The 21,913-nt window shown below is 43.1% G+C and overlaps 1 protein-coding gene across 2 annotated transcripts in view; it reads right to left on the minus strand.

Annotated features, from left to right (window-relative positions):
- LOC129858322 (protocadherin-1-like) overlaps positions 1 to 21,913 on the minus strand; it is a 374,038-nt gene that overhangs the window by 125,737 nt on the left and 226,388 nt on the right. For both annotated transcript variants that reach the window (XM_055927473.1, XM_055927474.1), the window contains exon 4: positions 12,210 to 12,429. In XM_055927473.1, the coding sequence (XP_055783448.1) occupies positions 12,210 to 12,429 (220 nt within the window). The remainder of the gene's footprint in view (positions 1 to 12,209; positions 12,430 to 21,913) is intronic.

The following is a 21,913-nucleotide window of genomic DNA, read 5'->3' on the forward strand; positions in this document are numbered from 1 at the left end:
TTCCATCTGGGCAAGTTTTGCCCGTTCCTTGGGACTATCAAAACTATTTCCTGTGTTTTGCAATCTTAAATAAGGCTGATGATTGAATCTTTTGGGGACAGATTGGATGTTGTATACAGTTACGGAAAAAAGTAGCTGTTTGCTCATTTGAAACAAATTATGGAGTTGATTTCCCTCGATGTGTGTTGGTTCGAAGGGGATGGGCGGAGGAGGGAGGAAGTTGGAAGGAGGGAGGCAGAGCGAGGCGGTCTGCGGGAGGCTACTTGGCTATTTGGTCTGCAAACCAGAGTGTAATGGGCGTTTTACGCGACGTCCTCATCACACGAGACACGCTTAAGTAGTGCTCGGATACAGTCCCTGACAATGGCACAGATGTTCAAAGGGTTAAGACGTTTTACCGTATCTTCCTCCGTCTCTCTCTCCCTCAGACATCATTTGTTTGTACGCATGTTTGTTTGTGTGCATATTTTTTCTGACCCAATACTGTATGGCTGATGCAATCATGAGATAAGGCTGCAGGCTTGTGAGTCAGGGGCAGGGCTTTAGGATGGGCTGGTATACTGTATGATTACAGCACACACACACACACACACACACACACACACACACACACACACACACACACACACACACACACACACACACACACACACACACACACACACACACACACACACACACACACACACACACACACACACACACACACACACACACAAGTGCATATGCACAGATGCATGTCAAAAGCATTGCCCATCAACTGAATATAAAGAAAATAATTGGTCTCTCTGTTCCTCTCTCGGTCCACTTTTTTCGTTCTCAACCCCTCCCGCCAGTCAGAAACCCAGCAGTGTCTGTGATCCTCTTCCTACTATGGTGCAGTTCTCTTTCTCTCTGTGTCTCTCTCTCTCTCTGTCTCCCTCTCTCTCTCGTGGCAATACCTTACAGTGCCTGAGGGATGAGGACAGTGTGTCTGAAAGAATGGCTATGCATATCACTGAGGACCATCTGCACTATCGGAGTTCTCACACACACAGACTCTCCACTCAACTTTGCAAAAGAGGGCTGCAATCGTCTCCATACCAACAGGGGACCGCTGAGCAGCCTTATAATCATCCCTAACCACCACAGCGGCCCAGACAGACACTCAGCAGCCAGCCCTCCCCTTCGATAATGCATGAGGCTACTCCCAAATGTAACGTAATTATCTGAATGGCGGTTTGCCCTCTTCCCTGCCTGCTCTCAATGCATTTCTACTTGATGCTAGGGAAGATTGAGATCTGATGTGATTGAGAGAGCAGGGCGGACGCTCCATGTTGTACTGGAGATGGAGATGTAAATGTTTTCTAAACATGGCCCACAGGACCATCATCATCATCACCACCACCATCATCATAGTGATCATCATCATCATCACCATCATCATAGTGATCGTCATCACCACCATCATCGTGATCATCATCACCACCATCATCATCATCATCATCATCATCATCATCATCATCATCATCATCATAATGATCATCATCACGACCATCATCATAGTGATCATCATCACCACCATCATCATAATGATCATCATCGCCATCATCATCATCATAGTGATCATCATCACCACCATCATCATAATGATCATCATCATAGTGATCATCATCGCCATCATCATCATCATAGTGATCATCATCACCACCATCATCATCATCATAACCACCATCATCATAGTGATCATCATCACCGCCATCATCATAATGATCATCATCATCATCATCATCATCATCATCATCATCATCATCATCATCATCATCATCATAGTGATCATCATCATCATCATAATGATCCTCATCACCACCATCATCATAGTATTCATCATCACCATCATCATCAGAATGATCATCATCATAGTGATCGTCATCGCCATCATCATCATCATAGTGATCATCATCACCACCATCATCACAATGATCATCATCATAGTGATCGTCATCGCCATCATCATCATCATAGTGATCATCATCATCACCACCATCATCATAGTGATCATCATCACCACCATCATCATAGTGATCATCATCACCACCATCATCATCATAGTGATCATCATCATCACCACCATCATCATAGTGATCATCATCATCACCACCATCATCATAGTGATCATCCTCATCACCACCATCATCATAGTGATCATCATCATCACCACCATCATCATAGTGATCATCCTCATCACCACCATCATCATAGTGATCATCATCATCATCATCATCATCATCATCATCATCATAGTCATCATCACCATCATCATACTGATCATCATCATCATCACCATCACCATCATCATCATCATCATCATCATCATCATCATCATCATCATAGTCATCATCACCATCATCATACTGATCATCATCATCATCACCATCATAGTGATCATCATCACCATCATCATCATCACCATCACCATACTGATCATCCTCATCATCACCACCATCATCATCATCATAGTCATCATCATAGTCAACATTATCATAGTGATCATCATCATCACCACCATCATCATAGTGATGATCATCATCATCATCATCATCATCATCATCATCATAGTGATCATCATCATCATCACCATCATCATCATAGTGATCATCATCATCATAGTGATCATCATCACCACCATCATCATAGTGATCATCATCACCATCATCATCATCATCATCACCATCACCATACTGATCATCCTCATCATCACCACCATCATCATCATCATAGTCATCATCATAGTCAACATCATCATAGTGATCATCATCATCACCACCATCATCATAGTGATGATCATCATCATCATCATCATCATCATCATAGTGATCATCATCATCACCACCATCATCATAGTGATCATCATCATCATCATCATCATCATCATCATCATCATCATCATCACCACATCATCATAGAGATCATCATCATCATCATCATCATCATCATCATCATCACCACATCATCATAGAGATCATCATCACCACCATCATTATAGTGGTCATCATCATCATAAGCGCCATCATCATCATAGTGATCATAATCGCCACCATCATCATAGTGATCATCATCATCATCACCATCATTACAGTGATCCTCATCATCACCACCATCATCATAGTGATCATCATCATCATCATCATAGAACCCATCGTATCACATCCCTAGAAGCCAGTGTTTCTGAACACTAGTAATTATATTCTTGGATTGGAGTTGTAATCCCAAGCAAACTGCTTACTTATAGCCATATCCCCCTATAGCTCTGTAACACTCGAACCTCATATTCAACTGTGGACCTCGAAGCCAGTTCCACTGCTTTTTTCTCCCCATCGTTCCCCTGTAATCAGCGACTATTTTAGACTTGGGACACCAGGTGGATGCAATTAATAATCAGAAAATCAGCAGTAGTCCGGACCTCTCAGGGTAAGACTTGAATACCCCTGCTCTATACCCTCACACTGTACACGTGGCTTTTCTATTTGAAGAAGCCTTACCCTGAGATCAGAGGAGGGTGGTGGGATGAGCTATAAGAGGATGGTGTCATTGTAATGGTTGGAATGGAACAAAGTCAAACATGTGGTTTCCATATGTTTGATGTGTTTGGTATCGTTCCATTTATTACATTCCAGCCATTACAATGAGCCTGTCCTCCTATAGCTTCTCCAACCAGCCTCCTCTCACTGAGATGACCTATACGATAGAGACAACAGCACCCATCATTCTCCCTCTTTTTATTACCTTTTCATGAAGACTCTCTCTCTATCCCCCCATGTCATTGCACCAAACCCCATTGCCTTTCACCCTCTCCCATTCTCCCTCCCTCTCCTCTCCGACAGATGCAGGATCTTAATTTGAGATAGTTCGCTACAGCAGGAAAATAATCCTACAGTAACAGGAAATGTGAATTATTATGTGGATTATAATTAATGGACATCTTTAGAAGCCTTTTTAGACCTTGAATACACTATAGGTTTGCATTTCCTGTTGTGCAGGAAAATCCTCAGCATTAAATTAAGATCCTACACCTGTACTCTTTCTCCCTCATTTTCCCAGGGGCTCCACAGACACCCAGCCCTATTAGAAGGAGGAAATGAGCACATTAGGAGGGCGAGGAGGGGGTCTGCAGGAAACACACAAGGGATCCAGGCCCGGGGTAATGGAATTACTCTCCATTATCTTGCCAAGAGGAACCCATGTATAGGGGGACTGCTGGATGACCAGATAGAGGTGAATAGGAGGCTGTGGGTAGTGTCTGGACACAGACCAGGGACATTGGGGATGTTGTACAGTGATGGTCTTGTTAGCTGGCTATTGGGCTGGTCTCTCAAATGAGAAACTATAATTTTTTGTGTATTTGTTTCATTAGTACATTGTTGATATAGTTCCAAAATGTTTTGCATGACAGAAATCAAGTTTTCAAGATGTATAACTTTCAAAATACATACAGCCGGTATGATGCATACAGTGTATTCAGAAGGTATTCAGACTCCTTGACTTTTTCCATATTTTGTTACATTACAGCCTTATTCTAAAATTGATTAATATGTTTCCCCCCCTCATCAATCTACACAATAACAATACCCACAATGACAAAGCAAAAACTGTTTTTTTTTATTGTTTTGCAAATGTATTGAAAATGTAACACAGATATATCACATTTACATAATTATTCAGACCCTTTACTCAGTACTTTGTTGAAGCACCTTTGGCAGCGATTACAGTCTTGAGTCTCCTTGGGTATGACGCTACAAGCTTGGCACACCTGTATTTGGGAAATTCTCCCATTCTTCTCAGCAGATCCTCTCAAGCTCTGTCAGGTTGGGTGGGGAGCATCACTGCACAGCTATTTTCAGGTCTTTCCAGATATGTTCGATCAGGTTCAAGTCCGGGCTCTGGCTGGGCCACTCAAGGACATTCAAAGACTTGCCCCGAAGCCACTCCATTGTCTTGGCTGTGTAATTAGGGTCGATGTCCTGTTGGAAGGTACACCTTTGCCCCAGTCTGAGGTCCTGAGCACACTGGAGCAGGTTTTCATCAAGGATCTCTCTGTACTTTTCTCCAGTCATCATTCCCTCGATCCTGACTAGTCTCCCCGTCCCTGATGCTGAAAAACATCCCCATGCTTCACGGCAGGGATGGTCTCGGAGCTCTACAGACGATTCCTTTGACCTCATGGCTTGGTATTTGCTCCGAAATGCACTGTCAACTGTGGAACCTCATATAGACAGGTGTGTGTGCCTTTCCAAATCATGTCCAATCAATTGAATGTACTGAAAGCTGAAATACATCCCCATGCTTCACGGCAGGGATGGTCTCGGAGCTCTACAGACGATTCCTTTGACCTCATGGCTTGGTATTTGTTCTGAAATGCACTGTCAACTGTGGAACCTCATATAGACAGGTGTGTGTGCCTTTCCAAATCATGTCCAATCAATTGAATGTACAACCGGTGGACTCCAATCAAGTTGTAGAAACATCTCAAGGATGATCAATGGAAACAGGATGCACCTGAGCTCAATTTCAAGTCTCATATCAAAGGTTCTGAATACTTATTTAAATAAGGTATTTCTGTTTTTTCTTTTTAATACGTTTGAAAAAATATCTAAAACCCAGTTTTTGCTTTGTTATTATGGGGTATTGTGTAGATTGATGAGATAATAAAAAAAAAAATTGGAATAGGGATGTAACGCAACAAAATTTGGAAAAATTCAAGGGGTCTGAATACTTTCCGAACGCACTGTAAATACAGCCGGTATGATGCATATATATAAATACAGCCGGTATGAGTCATATCCAGAAATACAGCCGGTATGAGTCATATCCAGAAATACAGCCGGTATGAGTCATATCCAGAAATACAGCCGGTATGAGTCATATCCAGAAATACAGCCGGTATGAGTCATATCCAGATATAAAGCTGGTATCAGTCATATCCAGAAATACAGCCGGTATGATGCATATATATAAATACAGCCGGTATGAGTCATATCCAGAAATACAGCCGGTATCAGTCATATCCAGAAATACAGCCGGAATGAGTCATATCCCGAAATACAGCCGTTGTGAGGCATATCCAGAAATACAGCCGGTATCAATCATATCCAGAAATACAGCCGGAATGAGTCATATCCCGAAATACAGCCGTTGTGAGGCATATCCAGAAATACAGCCGGTATCAATCATATCCAGGAATACAGCCGGTATGAGTCATATCCAGAAATACAGCCGTTGTGAGGCATATCCAGAAATACAGCCGGTATCAATCATATCCAGAAATACAGCCGGTATGAGTCATATCCAGAAATACAGCCGTTGTGAGGCATATCCAGAAATACAGCCGGTATCAATCATATCCAGAAATACAGCCGGTATGAGTTATATCCAGAAATACAGCCGGTATCAGTCATATCCAGAAATACAGCCGGTATGAGTCATATCCAGCAATACAGCCGGTATGAGTCATATCCAGAAATACAGCCGGTATCAGGCATATCCAGAAATACAGCCGGTATCAGTCATATCCAGAAATACAGCCGGTATGAGTCATATCCAGAAATACAGCCGGTATCAGTCATATCCAGAAATACAGCCGGTATGAGTCATATCCAGAAATACATCCGGTATGAGTCATATCCTGAAATACAGCCGGTATCAGTCATATCCAGAAATACAGCCGGTATCAGTCATATCCAGAAATACAGCCGGTATGAGTCATATCCAGAAATACAGCCGGAATGAGTCATATCCAGAAATACAGCCGGTATCAATCAGATCCAGAAATATAGCCGGTATGAGTCATATCCAGAAATACAGCCGGTATGAGTCATATCCAGAAATACAACCGGTATGAGGCATATCCAGCAATACAGCCGGTATGAGGCATATCCAGCAATACAGCCGGTATGAGTCATATCCAGAAATACAGCCGGTATGAGGCATATCCAGAAATACAGCCGGTATGAGTCATATCCAGTAATACAGCCGGTATGAGGCATATCCAGAAATACAGCCGGTATGAGGCATATCCAGAAATACAGCCGGTATGAGTCATATCCAGTAATACAGCCGGTATGAGGCATATCCAGAAATACAGCCGGTATGAGGCATATCCAGCAATACAGCCGGTATGAGGCATATCCAGAAATACAGCCGGTATGAGGCATATCCAGCAATACAGCCGGTATGAGGCATATCCAGCAATACAGCCAGTATCAGGCATATCCAGCAATACAGCCGGTATGAGGCATATCCAGCAATACAGCCGGTATGAGTCATATCCAGCAATACAGCCGGTATGAGGCATATCCAGCAATACAGCCGGTATGAGGCACATACTGCATATCTTGAAAACTTGACTGCTGACATGCAAAACATTATTTGACTGCGGACTAATGGAACAAAAAACAAAATATTTTCCTTTAACTATTGACCTGACCTCTGTGTTACTAAGAGGATGCAGGCCTCTTTGGGGGAAGGAGTGTGTGTGTGTGTGTGTGTGTGTGTGTGTGTGTGTGTGTGTGTGTGTGTGTGTGTGTGTGTGTGTGTGTGTGTGTGTGTGTGTGTGTGTGTGTGTGTGTGTGTGTGTGTGTGTGTGTGTGTGTGTGTGTGTGTTGAAATAATAACACAGTAATGTCGTGTTATCATCCTACTATAAAGTTGGAACACTGACGAAGTAAGACATGCACCGCAGAGGAGGAACTTAAACAAATTCAGGAAAGAGCCACTTCTTCCCTCCTTCACCCCTAACCTCAGGCCCATTCGCACCCATTCACTTACTCTCCCACAGTGCCGTACAATTTGCCTCGACTAACCTGTTCCCCCCCCTGCACATTGACTTGGTACCGTACCCCCTGTTTAAGAACTTGTTATTGTTATTGTATTACTTTTTAAATAATTTTTTACTTTAGTTTATTTAGTAAATTTAACTCTATTTCTTGAACTGCATTGTTGGTTAAGGGCATTTCACAGTAAGGTATTGTTTTATTTGGCGCATGCTACAAAATGTAATTTGATGTGATTTGAGTGGTACCATAAGACATCCGTCATAGCTCCTATTAGAAGGCCTATGTAGAGTAGAAGGCTGTTGGAAAGATGGAGTGTATTTATAGCTGGGGCCTGTTCTTCCTGGATGGGCTCTGTTATAGACATCTGGGGCGATGCTGCGGGAGGGAGGGCTTTTATTTGAACATATCTGCCTCCTATTCTTAGCTCCATTGTGCCGGCGTGTGATACGGGAACACAATACAGTGCGGGGGGAGGTCTGCTGGTTCGGGGACTATTCTGGAATCGCTCGGCTGAAGACGGAACACCTCTGTAAGGGTCAATTTACACATGCGGGGTCTTTGTTAGACTAGCGACAGGTGGGCCAGTGGGACACACAGGATAAGCGACTAGATAATATGCTTTCCGGGAGCTTATACGTGTGTGTGGTTCAAGTGCAGTGTGAGAAAGGTTTTCCACAGCAGCTTTGTTCAGTATGCAGATCAGCTCATCAAAAGACATATATAGAGATATCTAGTTACGGTTCTGTGCAGAGCACACAGCTGGTAAGGACAGTGTGTCCATAAGTCTGTGTGTAATTGCTGTCAAGCGAACAGGCACACCACACAGTCACAGTCACACACACATACACACACACACGAACAGACCCAAACAGATGTGCACTCTTCCTTGGGAAAATACCTGCAGCCAAAACAAGTTTGACCATCCCAGTGGAAGATCCCCCACCATTTTCTTCCTAACTTGAAGCCCCTTCAACATGAGGAATCTTCGTGCCTCCTCCACCTCTTCCCTCCCTCTGCCACCCACCCTCACCCTGACCTCATTTACTATGTAACAGGAAACAGACATTTTCCTCCTTTTATTTTTCCCTCACTTTTTCCCTCCTTTTACCTTTTCGCTGGGCTGGGTGGTGCTCTAGCCACTGGTCGTCTGAGTGCAGCCGTGGGTAATTGTATTTACAGATGGCATACGTGCGACCGGCGCAGGGACAGAGAAAGAGAGAGAGGAGGAAAGCGAGAGAGAGAGCGAGAAAGAGTCTCCCTGTTTCCCCTCCCTGCGGCCCACAGTACTCTCTGATGGGTAAGGACAGCTTTGCCATTTGGGCCAGGGATTGTCTCTCTTGCCGTTATACTGGCTGTGTGAGTCTGATACACACACACTTTTACCAGTCACTCTCTCTCTTTCTCTCCTTCTCCATTCTGTTCACGATACCAATGTGTGTTACCCATGTGTTTATGTTTACAGTGTGTGAGAGCCTCTGTGTGTTGGGGTTGTGTCTGCATTCAATATGTGGAACTATACAGTCGCAATTGGGAGATTGGGAGATATTTCAAGGACAACACATTGCACTAGAAAGTATATACTGTAGGCTTAGCACATATAAATCAAATCAAAAGGATACTTATAAACAGGAAGTCTAGCCATAGATACAGGGCAAGCTAATTTTAACAACCATCATGTCAGTCATTTACTGTTGATTGGACTATACTATCCACTATATGCCATAACTATTGTAGATGTCTTGTCAGAGTTCATTTTACTATCGTCTATCTACATATATGATGTCTTGTCAGAGTTCATTTTACTGTCGTCTATCTACATATATGATGTCTTGTTAGAGTTCATTTTACTATCGTCTATCTACATATATGATGTCTTGTCAGAGTTCATTTTACTATCGTCTATCTACATATATGATGTCTTGTCAGAGTTCATTTTACTATCGTCTATCTACATATATGATGTCTTGTCAGAGGTCATTTTACTATCGTCTATCTACATATATGATGTCTTGTCAGAGGTCATTTTAATATAATCTATCTACATATATGATGTCTTGTCAGAGTTCATTTTACTATCGTCTATCTACATATATGATGTCTTGTCAGAGTTCATTTTACTATCGTCTATCTACATATATGATGTCTTGTCAGAGGTAATTTTACTATCGTCTATCTACATATATGATGTCTTGTCAGAGGTCATTTTACTATCGTCTATCTACATATATGATGTCTTGTCAGAGGTCATTTTAATATCATCTATCTACATATATGATGTCTTGTCAGAGTTCATTTTACTGTCGTCTATCTACATATATGATGTCTTGTCAGAGTTCATTTTACTATCGTCTATCTACCAATGTCATGTCCTGTCAGAGGTCCTTTTACTATCGTCTATCTACATATATGTCATGTCTTGTCAGAGGTCCTTTTACTATCGTCTATCTATATATGTCATGTCTTGTCAGAGGTCCTTTTACTATCGTCTATCTACATATATGTCATGTCTTGTCAGAGGTCCTTTTACTATCGTCTATCTATATATGTCTTGTCTTATCAGAGGTCCTTTTACTATCGTCTATCTATATATGTCATGTCTTATCAGAGGTCCTTTTACTATCGTCTGTCTATATATGTCATGTCTTATCAGAGGTCCTTTTACTATCGTCTATCTATATATGTCATGTCTTGTCAGAGGTCCTTTTACTATCGTCTATCTATATATGTCATGTCTTGTCAGAGGTCCTTTTACTATCGTCTATCTATATATGTCATGTCTTGTCAGAGGTCCTTTTACTATCGTCTATCTATATATGTCATGTCTTATCAGAGGTCCTTTTACTATCGTCTGTCTATATATGTCATGTCTTATCAGAGGTCCTTTTACTATCGTCTATCTATATATGTCATGTCTTGTCAGAGGTCTTTTTACTATCGTCTGTCTATATATGTCATGTCTTATCAGAGGTCCTTTTACTATCGTCTATCTATATATGTCATGTCTTGTCAGAGGTCCTTTTACTATCGTCTGTCTATATATGTCATGTCTTGTCAGAGGTCCTTTTACTATCGTCTATCTATATATGTCATGTCTTGTCAGAGGTCCTTTTACTATCATCTATCTATATATGTCATGTCTTGTCAGAGGCCCTTTTACTATCGTCTGTCTATATATGTCATGTCTTGTCAGAGGTCCTTTTACTATCGTCTGTCTATATATGTCATGTCTTATCAGAGGTCCTTTTACTATCGTCTATCTATATATGTCATGTCTTGTCAGAGGTCCTTTTACTATCGTCTATCTATATATGTCATGTCTTATCAGAGGTCCTTTTACTATCGTCTGTCTACATATGTCTTGTCAGAGGTAATTTTACTATCGTCTATCTATATATGCCATGTCTTGTCAGAGGTCCTGTTACTATCGTCTGTCTACATATGTCTTGTCAGAGGTAATTTTACTATCGTCAATCTATATATGTCATGTCTTGTCAGTTGTCCTTTACTATCGTCTATCTATATATGTCATGTCTTGTCAGAGGTCCTTTTACTATCATCTATCTATATGTCATGTCTTGTCAGAGGTCCTTTTACTATCATCTATCTATACATGTAATGTCTTGTCAGAGGTCCTGTTACTATCGTTTATCTATATATGTCATGTCTTGTCAGTTGTCCTTTACTATCGTCTATCTATTGTTGTCATGTATTGTCAGTTGTCCTTTACTATCGTCTATCTATATATGTCATGTCTTGTCAGAGGTCCTTTTACTATCATCTATCTATATGTCATGTCTTGTCAGAGGTCCTTTTACTATCATCTATCTATACATGTAATGTCTTGTCAGAGGTCCTGTTACTATCGTTTATCTATACATGTCATGTCATGTCTTGTCAGAGGTCTTGTTACTATCGTCTATCTATATATGTCATGTCTTATCAGAGGTCCTTTTACTATCGTCTATCTATATACGTCATGTCTTGTCAGAGGTCCTGTTACTATCGTTTATCTATTATTGTCATGTATTGTCAGTTGTCCTTTACTATCGTCTATCTATATATGTCTTGTCTTGTCAGAGGTCCTTTTACTATCATCTATCTATATATGTCATGTCTTGTCAGAGGTCCTTTTACTATCATCTATCTATGTATGTCATGTCTTGTCAGAGGTCCTGTTACTATCGTCTATCTATATATGTCATGTCTTGTCAGAGGTCCTTTTACTATCGTCTATCTGTATATGTCATGTCTTGTCATACTCCCATTGCTTTTATGTGTCAGTTTGTTCACTCTTCAAGTCCATATGTGCACAGTAGAGGGCCCACTCCAGAAAGGATGAATTGATGAAGAGTAGGGGTGAAAAGAGGAAGAGTGGGGGGAAACGCCACCTGCTCTTACCGTTCTCCGGGTGCTCCATCTCTCCGATACTGCCGTCTGGGGTGGTCCTCTCGTAGTGGTCCTCAGGCAGGGCCAGGGGCCCAATGCGGGGCCCCGATGACGATTTGGAGCTGGGAGTCTCCGATTCCTCCAATCCGCTGTCGTAGTAGCTGTGCTGGGAGGGGTCCTGCAGGTCTTGAGCCTGATTGGCCGTGGAGAAGGTCACTCGGCGATGGGGGAGCTGTGATAGGATGAGAAGAAGGGACATGTTAGGTCGGTTGCACTCCACTGGTTTCATGAACAGCTCAGTGGATACGTGGTCCCTCGCTGGTTTGTGTGTGTGTGTGTGTGTGTGTGTGTGTGTGTGTGTGTGTGTGTGTGTGTGTGTGTGTGTGTGTGTGTGTGTGTGTGTGTGTGTGTGTGTGTGTGTGTGTGTGTGTGTGTGTGTGTGTGTGTGTGTGTGTGTGTAAAGGAGGGGATATGAGGGGGAAAGCAGCTGTCTGAGTCGTGTGTTTGATGGCAGCATAATTAAAATACAATTAGCTTTCCCACTTGTGCTGGCGTCGGACGTGACTCACTCATTCCTCTGGAGGGTACTGGGGACTGGAATGAGGTACAGAGGCTCACAGACACACAGACACACACCCCACAGGTGGTTTAACTACTGCCTGCTACACACACCACACAGGTGATTTAACTACTGCCTGCTACACACACCACACAGGTGATTTAACTACTGCCTGCTACACACACCACACAGGTGATTTAACTACTGCCTGCTACACACACCACACAGGTGATTTAACTACTGCCTGCTACACACACCACACAGGTGATTTAACTACTGCCTGCTACACACACCACACAGGTGATTTAACTACTGCCTGCTACACACACCACACAGTCATTCACATCCCTAATACACACTCACATAAAGGATGCATTCATATCTCACACATGCGCACATACACAAATACACACAAGGAAGCACACACACACATATATACACTCTCTGTGCGGAGTGTATTACCTCACAGTTAACTAAATCCTCCTTGACTGCTACAGCCAGGTCTGATAAAGAGGACGGGTGCGTCACAGATCCCTGAGGGACCCCCTGGCTGACAAGCACAGGCCCTCAATCACTATAGGAAGAGACAGGCCCGCAAATTGGGTCTGGGAAAGACTTAGAGAGCGCTGTCAAGTAGCTCACACTACACCAGCAACTATACTATCTCCAACTATAGAACCTGGCTTGCTCTCAGGAAGTCACTGAGACACACAGCTAAAGGGCAAATAAAGATAGAAATGTGTGGAGAGAAGGCAGAAAGAGTAAGAGAGAGGGAAGTGTGACAGAGAAAGTTGAAATAGGGAATGTTTCATTTCAATGGGTATTATTCTCTCTCTCTCTCACTCTGTATCTCTCTCTCTCTGTCTCTCTCTTGCTCTTTCTGTCTCTCTCTCTGTCTCTGTCTCTCACTCTCTCTCAATCATAATTTTGTAAAAATCTCATAGACGCCACTCTTTATCTGCCACTGTGACCATTAACCCCCAGACAAACCTACATAAAAAGCCACTATCAAATGTTTGTTTTCATTTGGTTTGTTTATTTCTTTGTTTCAGTAGCAAGACTTGTTGGAGTTGCCCCAGTACAGGCTGTAAATAGAAGAGCCTGCTCAGCAGGTTGTATCATGGGAAAGTGGAACAGCAGCTCCGTGGAACTATGAATATAGACTATAGATCCCCTAGAAACTTCAGTTGCTTCCCAGTTCCACTTAAAACTGTGTAGCAAGGTGGCCATTTTATGTCGAGATGACCTCTGTCGATGAGAGATGATCATTGTGTCATTATTGCAACTCAAATACTTGTGTATAATGAAAGCTTTATTAAATTGTACTTGTATAATTGATATAAAGGTGCAATATGCAGAAATTTTTTATTGCTAAAATTGGAAAAGTTTGCCTAATTTCAGATTATGGGACTTAATAAACAGTCATTGTACCATCTAAACCGCCGTGAAATATATTTTCAATAAGCAAAAATATTGTATTTTCAGCTATTTGAAGTTAGTGACCAAAACCTAAAGTAAAAGATGCAAAAACTAAACTTAAGAACAGGAAGCATAGAAATTGTGGACATAGAACAGATCTACCTCTTCTTAGACTTGCTTTCAATGAGAATTTGGTTGGGTTGCTCAAAAAGTTAAAATTAATAGAGAAAATACAGAATAATTAGCATCTCCATATTAACATAATGGCTGAAGATGCCTGAACAGCTCATTTCGTCCATAGTCCTTTGGATAGTCGATTGAATTCTGTGTGTATGCGTGTGTGTGGTGTTTACATTATCATCAACTTGTATGTGTTTAGAAGAAAATAGTTAAAAAAATATATATATATATTTCTACATAAAACATAATGGCAGGGTCTGCGGATAGCACTAATCTCTGACCTAGACAGGACACCTGTCCAAAATAAAAAAATGTAAGATAAAAACACCCACAATGCTCTTTGCTCCTGATAGCGCAAACAAGCCTCCTCTCAGAGCAGAAAGAAGAAGAAACCGTTATTGTTTTCCACCTCATGTCTATAGCCCTTGGCTAAGATGTGGAGGAAGTAACTAAATGAAAGAATGAAGGGGATTCATCCATTGAGATAGCGCATGGCCGTGCATGCGGCCAGCTGCCCGTACAGACAGATAAGAGGGGTCCTTCAGTAGCTGACAGGGAGAAACATTGTCCTTCTTCAGATTATTAAAACCAGACACTGAACAATGCAAGACTGGATACTCTCCATTGCCTCTCGGCTGTGTTTGTGAGGTTTGAGGTGGAATGTGGAGATAGCAAGGCTGTATGTGTTTTCTCCCTCCCTCTTCCTCTGTACTGCAGCTGTTACTCTTTCCCCATCTTCATACTGAACACAATAGAGGGGTAGACTTATTACAAGAAGCTCCGAGCAACACAGTGTGTGTGTGTGTGTGTGTGTGTGTGTGTGTGTGTGTGTGTGTGTGTGTGTGTGTGTGTGTGTGTGTGTGTGTGTGTGTGTGTGTGTGTGTGTGTGTGTGTGTGTGTGTGTGTGTGTGTGTGTGTGTGTGTGTGTGTGTGTGTGTGTGTGTGTGTGTGTGTGTGTGTGTGTGAGACAGAGAGAGAGACAGAGAGACAGATCCTCATTAAGACTGGTTGAGGCAATATTATGCATTCTTATGAATGTCTCTCGCTATCAAGTACGCATGGACACACACTCATGTAACAAAAACATCTCACAAACAAACATACTGTACACACGCATGTACGCACACACACACACAAACACAGTCATGCTCAGAGCTTCTTGTAATGATAATGCTACATCTCCATTGTGGTCAGTATGAAGATGGGGAAAGAGTAACAGCTGCAGTACAAGAGAGAATGAGAGAAAAAGAGAGATAGAGTGAGATTATGAATGTTCTACATGCCACCCGGAGAGACAAAACTACTGCTCCTGTTGCTAATGCTGAGCGGGTGCGCGGACACACACACACGTGCGCACACACACGCACTCACACACTGAGCAGCCCCGGAGCCAAAACAGCACTCAACCACAAACAAAAAGCTCCCTTCATCCGTCTCTCTCCCTTTTTCTCCCTCTCTCTTTCTACCTCTCTCTCGCTTTATCTGCCAAATCCTGCTCTCTCTCTCTCTAGTTCCCCTGGCCCTAGTCAAGCAGGGCAGGAGTATGTTAGGCATGAGAACTATGCCGCAGGCTACGATTGGCTCCACGGTAAAATGCACCTGCAGTACTAAGTACCTGCATCAGGCGTTCCAAAAATGAAACAATAATGTGCCAGGACAAATGGAATGCTGGGGGATTTTTGTAACGGTTTCAAGCTGGCAGACGCTAGAATTCAGTTGCCACAGGGCAGAGTAAGGGAGGAGGTGGAGAGATGAAGGGAGAAGGAGGAGATGGCAGCGAGAGCGATATAGACAGAGAAAAAGAGAGAGAGAGAACTAGAGAGAGAGAGAGAGAGAGAGAGAGAGCGCGCGCGAGAGAGAAAGAGAATTCGTGCATGTGTGTCAGTTTTAATGGAGGGAACACTGATGTGGGGAGATCATAGGGCACTCCTAGATGGAGAAAAGGTGATGTGGTCTCAAAAGAACTGATCAGTACAGGGAGAAGAGGTGATGTGGTCTCATAAGAACTGATCAGTACAGGGAGAAAATGTGATGTGGTCTCATAAGAACTGATAAGTACAGGGAGAAGAGGTGATGTGGTCTCATAAGAACTGATCAGTACAGGGAGTAGAGGTGATGTGGTGTCATAGTAAGAACTGATCAGTACAGGGAGAAGAGGTGATGTGGTGTCATAGTAAGAACAGATCAGTACAGGGAGAAGAGGTGATGTGGTGTAATAGTAAGAACTGATCAGTACAGGGAGAAGAGGTGATGTGGTCCCATAGTAAGAACTGATCAGTACAGGGAGAAGAGGTGATGTGGTCGCATAGTAAGAACTGATAAGTACAGGGAGAAGAGGTGATGTGGTCTCAAATTAAGAACTGATCAGTACAGGGAGAAGAGGTGATGTTGTCTCATAGTAAGAACTGATCAGTACAAGGAGAAGAGGTGATGTGGTCTCATAGTAAGAAGAGATCAGTACAGGGAGAAGAGGTGATGTGGTCTCATAGTAAGAACTGATCAGTACAGGGAGAAGAGGTGATGTGGTGTCATAGTAAGAAGAGATCAGTACAGGGAGAAGAGGTGATGTGGTCTCATAGTAAGAACTGATCAGTACAGGGAGAAGAGGTGATGTGGTGTCATAGTAAGAACTGATCAGTACAGGGAGAAGAGGTGATGTGGTCTCATAAGAACTGATCAGTACAGGGAGAGGAGGTGATGTGGTCTCATAAGAACTGATCAGTACAGGGAGTAGAGGTGATGTGGTCCCATAGTAAGAACTGATCAGTACAGGGAGAAGAGGTGATGTGGTGTCATAGTAAGAAGAGATCAGTACAGGGGGAAGAGGTGATGTGGTCTCATAGTAAGAACTGATCAGTACAGGGAGAAGAGGTGATGTGGTGTCATAGTAAGAAGAGATCAGTACAGGGAGAAGAGGTGATGTGGTGTCATAGTAAGAAGAGATCAGTACAGGGGGAAGAGGTGATGTGGTCTCATAGTAAGAACTGATCAGTACAGGGAGAAGAGGTGATGTGGTGTCATAGTAAGAAGAGATCAGTACAGGGGGAAGAGGTGATGTGGTCTCATAGTAAGAACTGATCAGTACAGGGAGAAGAGGTGATGTGGTCTCATAGTAAGAACTGATCAGTACAGGGAGAAGAGGTGATGTGGTGTCATAGTAAGAACTGATCAGTACAGGGAGAAGAGGTGATGTGGTGTCATAGTAAGAAGAGATCAGTACAGGGGGAAGAGGTGATGTGGTGTCATAGTAAGAACTGATCAGTACAGGGGGAAGAGGTGATGTGGTCTCATAGTAAGAACTGATCAGTACAGGGAGAAGAGGTGATGTGGTGTCATAGTAAGAAGAAATCAGTACAGGGAGAAGAGGTGATGTGGTCCCATAGTAAGAACTGATCAGTACAGGGAGTAGAGGTGATGTGGTCCCATAGTAAGAAGAGATCAGTACAGGGAGAAGAGGTGATGTGGTCTCATAGTAAGAACTGATCAGTACAGGGAGTAGAGGTGATGTGGTCCCATAGTAAGAACTGATCAGTACAGGGAGAAGAGGTGATGTGGTGTCATAGTAAGAACTGATCAGTACAGGGAGAAGAGGTGATGTGGTGTCATAGTAAGAACTGATCAGTACAGGGAGAAGAGGTGATGTGGTCTCATAGTAAGAAGAGATCAGTACAGGGAGAAGAGGTGATGTGGTCCCATAGTAAGAAGAGATCAGTACAGGGAGAAGAGGTGATGTGGTCTCATAGTAAGAAGAGATCAGTACAGGGGGAAGAGGTGATGTGGTCTCATAGTAAGAACTGATCAGTACAGGGAGTAGAGGTGATGTGGTCCCATAGTAAGAAGAGATCAGTACAGGGAGAAGAGGTGATGTGGTCTCATAGTAAGAACTGATCAGTACAGGGAGTAGAGGTGATGTGGTCCCATAGTAAGAACTGATCAGTACAGGGAGTAGAGGTGATGTGGTCCCATAGTAAGAACTGATCAGTACAGGGAGAAGAGGTGATGTGGTGTCATAGTAAGAACTGATCAGTACAGGGAGAAGAGGTGATGTGGTGTCATAGTAAGAACTGATCAGTACAGGGAGAAGAGGTGATGTGGTCTCATAGTGAGAAGAGATCAGTACAGGGAGAAGAGGTGATGTGGTCTCATAGTAAGAAGAGATCAGTACAGGGAGAAGAGGTGATGTGGTCCCATAGTAAGAAGAGATCAGTACAGGGAGAAGAGGTGATGTGGTCTCATAGTAAGAAGAGATCAGTACAGGGAGAAGAGGTGATGTGGTCCCATAGTAAGAAGAGATCAGTACAGGGGGAAGAGGTGATGTGGTCTCATAGTAAGAACTGATCAGTACAGGGAGTAGAGGTGATGTGGTCCCATAGTAAGAAGAGATCAGTACAGGGAGAAGAGGTGATGTGGTGTCATAGTAAGAACTGATCAGTACAGGGAGAAGAGGTGATGTGGTGTCATAGTAAGAACTGATCAGTACAGGGAGAAGAGGTGATGTGGTCTCATAGTAAGAAGAGATCAGTACAGGGAGAAGAGGTGATGTGGTCCCATAGTAAGAAGAGATCAGTACAGGGAGAAGAGGTGATGTGGTCCCATAGTAAGAAGAGATCAGTACAGGGGGAAGAGGTGATGTGGTCTCATAGTAAGAACTGATCAGTACAGGGAGTAGAGGTGATGTGGTCCCATAGTAAGAAGAGATCAGTACAGGGAGAAGAGGTGATGTGGTCTCATAGTAAGAACTGATCAGTACAGGGAGTAGAGGTGATGTGGTCCCATAGTAAGAACTGATCAGTACAGGGAGTAGAGGTGATGTGGTCCCATAGTAAGAACTGATCAGTACAGGGAGAAGAGGTGATGTGGTGTCATAGTAAGAACTGATCAGTACAGGGAGAAGAGGTGATGTTGTCTCATAGTAAGAACTGATCAGTACAGGGAGAAGAGGTGATGTGGTGTCATAGTAAGAAGAGATCAGTACAGGGGGAAGAGGTGATGTGGTCTCATAGTAAGAACTGATCAGTACAGGGAGAAGAGGTGATGTAGTCTCATAGTAAGAAGAGATCAGTACAGGGAGAAAAGGTGATGTGGTCCCATAGTAAGAACTGATCAGTACAGGGAGAAGAGGTGATGTTGTCTCATAGTAAGAACTGATCAGTACAGGGAGAAGAGGTGATATGGTGTCATAGTAAGAAGAGATCAGTACAGGGAGAAGAGGTGATGTGGTGTCATAGTAAGAACTGATCAGTACAGGGAGAAGAGGTGATGTGGTCTCATAGTAAGAACTGATCAGTACAGGGAGAAAAGGTGATGTGGTCTCATAAGAACAGATCAGTACAGGGAGAAGAGGTGATGTGGTCTCATAGTAAGAAGAGATCAGTACAGGGAGAAAAGGTGATGTGGTCTCATAAGAACTGATCAGTACAGGGAGAAGAGGTGATGTGGTCTCATAGTAAGAACTGATCAGTACAGGGAGAAGAGGTGATGTGGTGTCATAGTAAGAACTGATCATTACAGGGAGAAGAGGTGATGTGGTCTCATAGTAAGAACTGATCAGTACAGGGAGAAGAGGTGATGTGGTCTCATAGTAAGAACTGATCAGTACAGGGAGAAGAGATCATGTGGTCTCATAAGAACTGATAAGTACAGGGAGAAGAGGTGATGTGCTCTCATGAGAACTGATCAGTACAGGGAGAAGAGGTGATGTGGTCTCATAGTAAGAACTGATCAGTACAGGGAGAAGAGGTGATGTGGTCCCATAGTAAGAACTGATCAGTACAGGGAGAAGAGGTGATGTGGTCTCAAATTAAGAACTGATCAGTACAGGGAGAAGAGGTGATGTGGTCTCATAAGAACTGATCAGTACAGGGAGGAGAGGTGATGTGGTCTCATAGTAAGAACTGATCAGTACAGGGAGTAGAGGTGATGTGGTCTCATAGTAAGAACTGATCAGTACAGGGAGAAGAGGTGATGTGGTCTCATAGTAAGAACTGATCAGTACAGGGAGAAGAGGTGATGTGGTCTCATAGTAAGAACTGATCAGTACAGGGAGAAGAGGTGATGTGGTCTCATAAGAACTGATCAGTACAGGGAGAAGAGGTGATGTGGTCTCATAAGAACTGATCAGTACAGGGAGAAGAGGTGATGTGGTCTCATAAGAACTGATCAGTACAGGGAGTAGAGGTGATGTGGTCCCATAGTAAGAACTGATCAGTACAGGGAGAAGAGGTGATGTGGTGTCATAGTAAGAAGAGATCAGTACAGGGGGAAGAGGTGATGTGGTCTCATAGTAAGAACTGATCAGTACAGGGAGAAGAGGTGATGTGGTGTCATAGTAAGAAGAGATCAGTACAGGGAGAAGAGGTGATGTGGTGTCATAGTAAGAAGAGATCAGTACAGGGGGAAGAGGTGATGTGGTCTCATAGTAAGAACTGATCAGTACAGGGAGAAGAGGTGATGTGGTGTCATAGTAAGAAGAGATCAGTACAGGGGGAAGAGGTGATGTGGTCTCATAGTAAGAACTGATCAGTACAGGGAGAAGAGGTGATGTGGTCTCATAGTAAGAACTGATCAGTACAGGGAGAAGAGGTGATGTGGTGTCATAGTAAGAACTGATCAGTACAGGGAGAAGAGGTGATGTGGTGTCATAGTAAGAAGAGATCAGTACAGGGGGAAGAGGTGATGTGGTGTCATAGTAAGAACTGATCAGTACAGGGGGAAGAGGTGATGTGGTCTCATAGTAAGAACTGATCAGTACAGGGAGAAGAGGTGATGTGGTGTCATAGTAAGAAGAAATCAGTACAGGGAGAAGAGGTGATGTGGTCCCATAGTAAGAACTGATCAGTACAGGGAGTAGAGGTGATGTGGTCCCATAGTAAGAAGAGATCAGTACAGGGAGAAGAGGTGATGTGGTCTCATAGTAAGAACTGATCAGTACAGGGAGTAGAGGTGATGTGGTCCCATAGTAAGAACTGATCAGTACAGGGAGAAGAGGTGATGTGGTGTCATAGTAAGAACTGATCAGTACAGGGAGAAGAGGTGATGTGGTGTCATAGTAAGAACTGATCAGTACAGGGAGAAGAGGTGATGTGGTCTCATAGTAAGAAGAGATCAGTACAGGGAGAAGAGGTGATGTGGTCCCATAGTAAGAAGAGATCAGTACAGGGAGAAGAGGTGATGTGGTCTCATAGTAAGAAGAGATCAGTACAGGGGGAAGAGGTGATGTGGTCTCATAGTAAGAACTGATCAGTACAGGGAGTAGAGGTGATGTGGTCCCATAGTAAGAAGAGATCAGTACAGGGAGAAGAGGTGATGTGGTCTCATAGTAAGAACTGATCAGTACAGGGAGTAGAGGTGATGTGGTCCCATAGTAAGAACTGATCAGTACAGGGAGTAGAGGTGATGTGGTCCCATAGTAAGAACTGATCAGTACAGGGAGAAGAGGTGATGTGGTGTCATAGTAAGAACTGATCAGTACAGGGAGAAGAGGTGATGTGGTGTCATAGTAAGAACTGATCAGTACAGGGAGAAGAGGTGATGTGGTCTCATAGTGAGAAGAGATCAG

The sequence above is a fragment of the Salvelinus fontinalis genome, chromosome 6 (assembly GCF_029448725.1).
Source record: "Salvelinus fontinalis isolate EN_2023a chromosome 6, ASM2944872v1, whole genome shotgun sequence".
NCBI lineage: Eukaryota > Metazoa > Chordata > Actinopteri > Salmoniformes > Salmonidae > Salvelinus > Salvelinus fontinalis.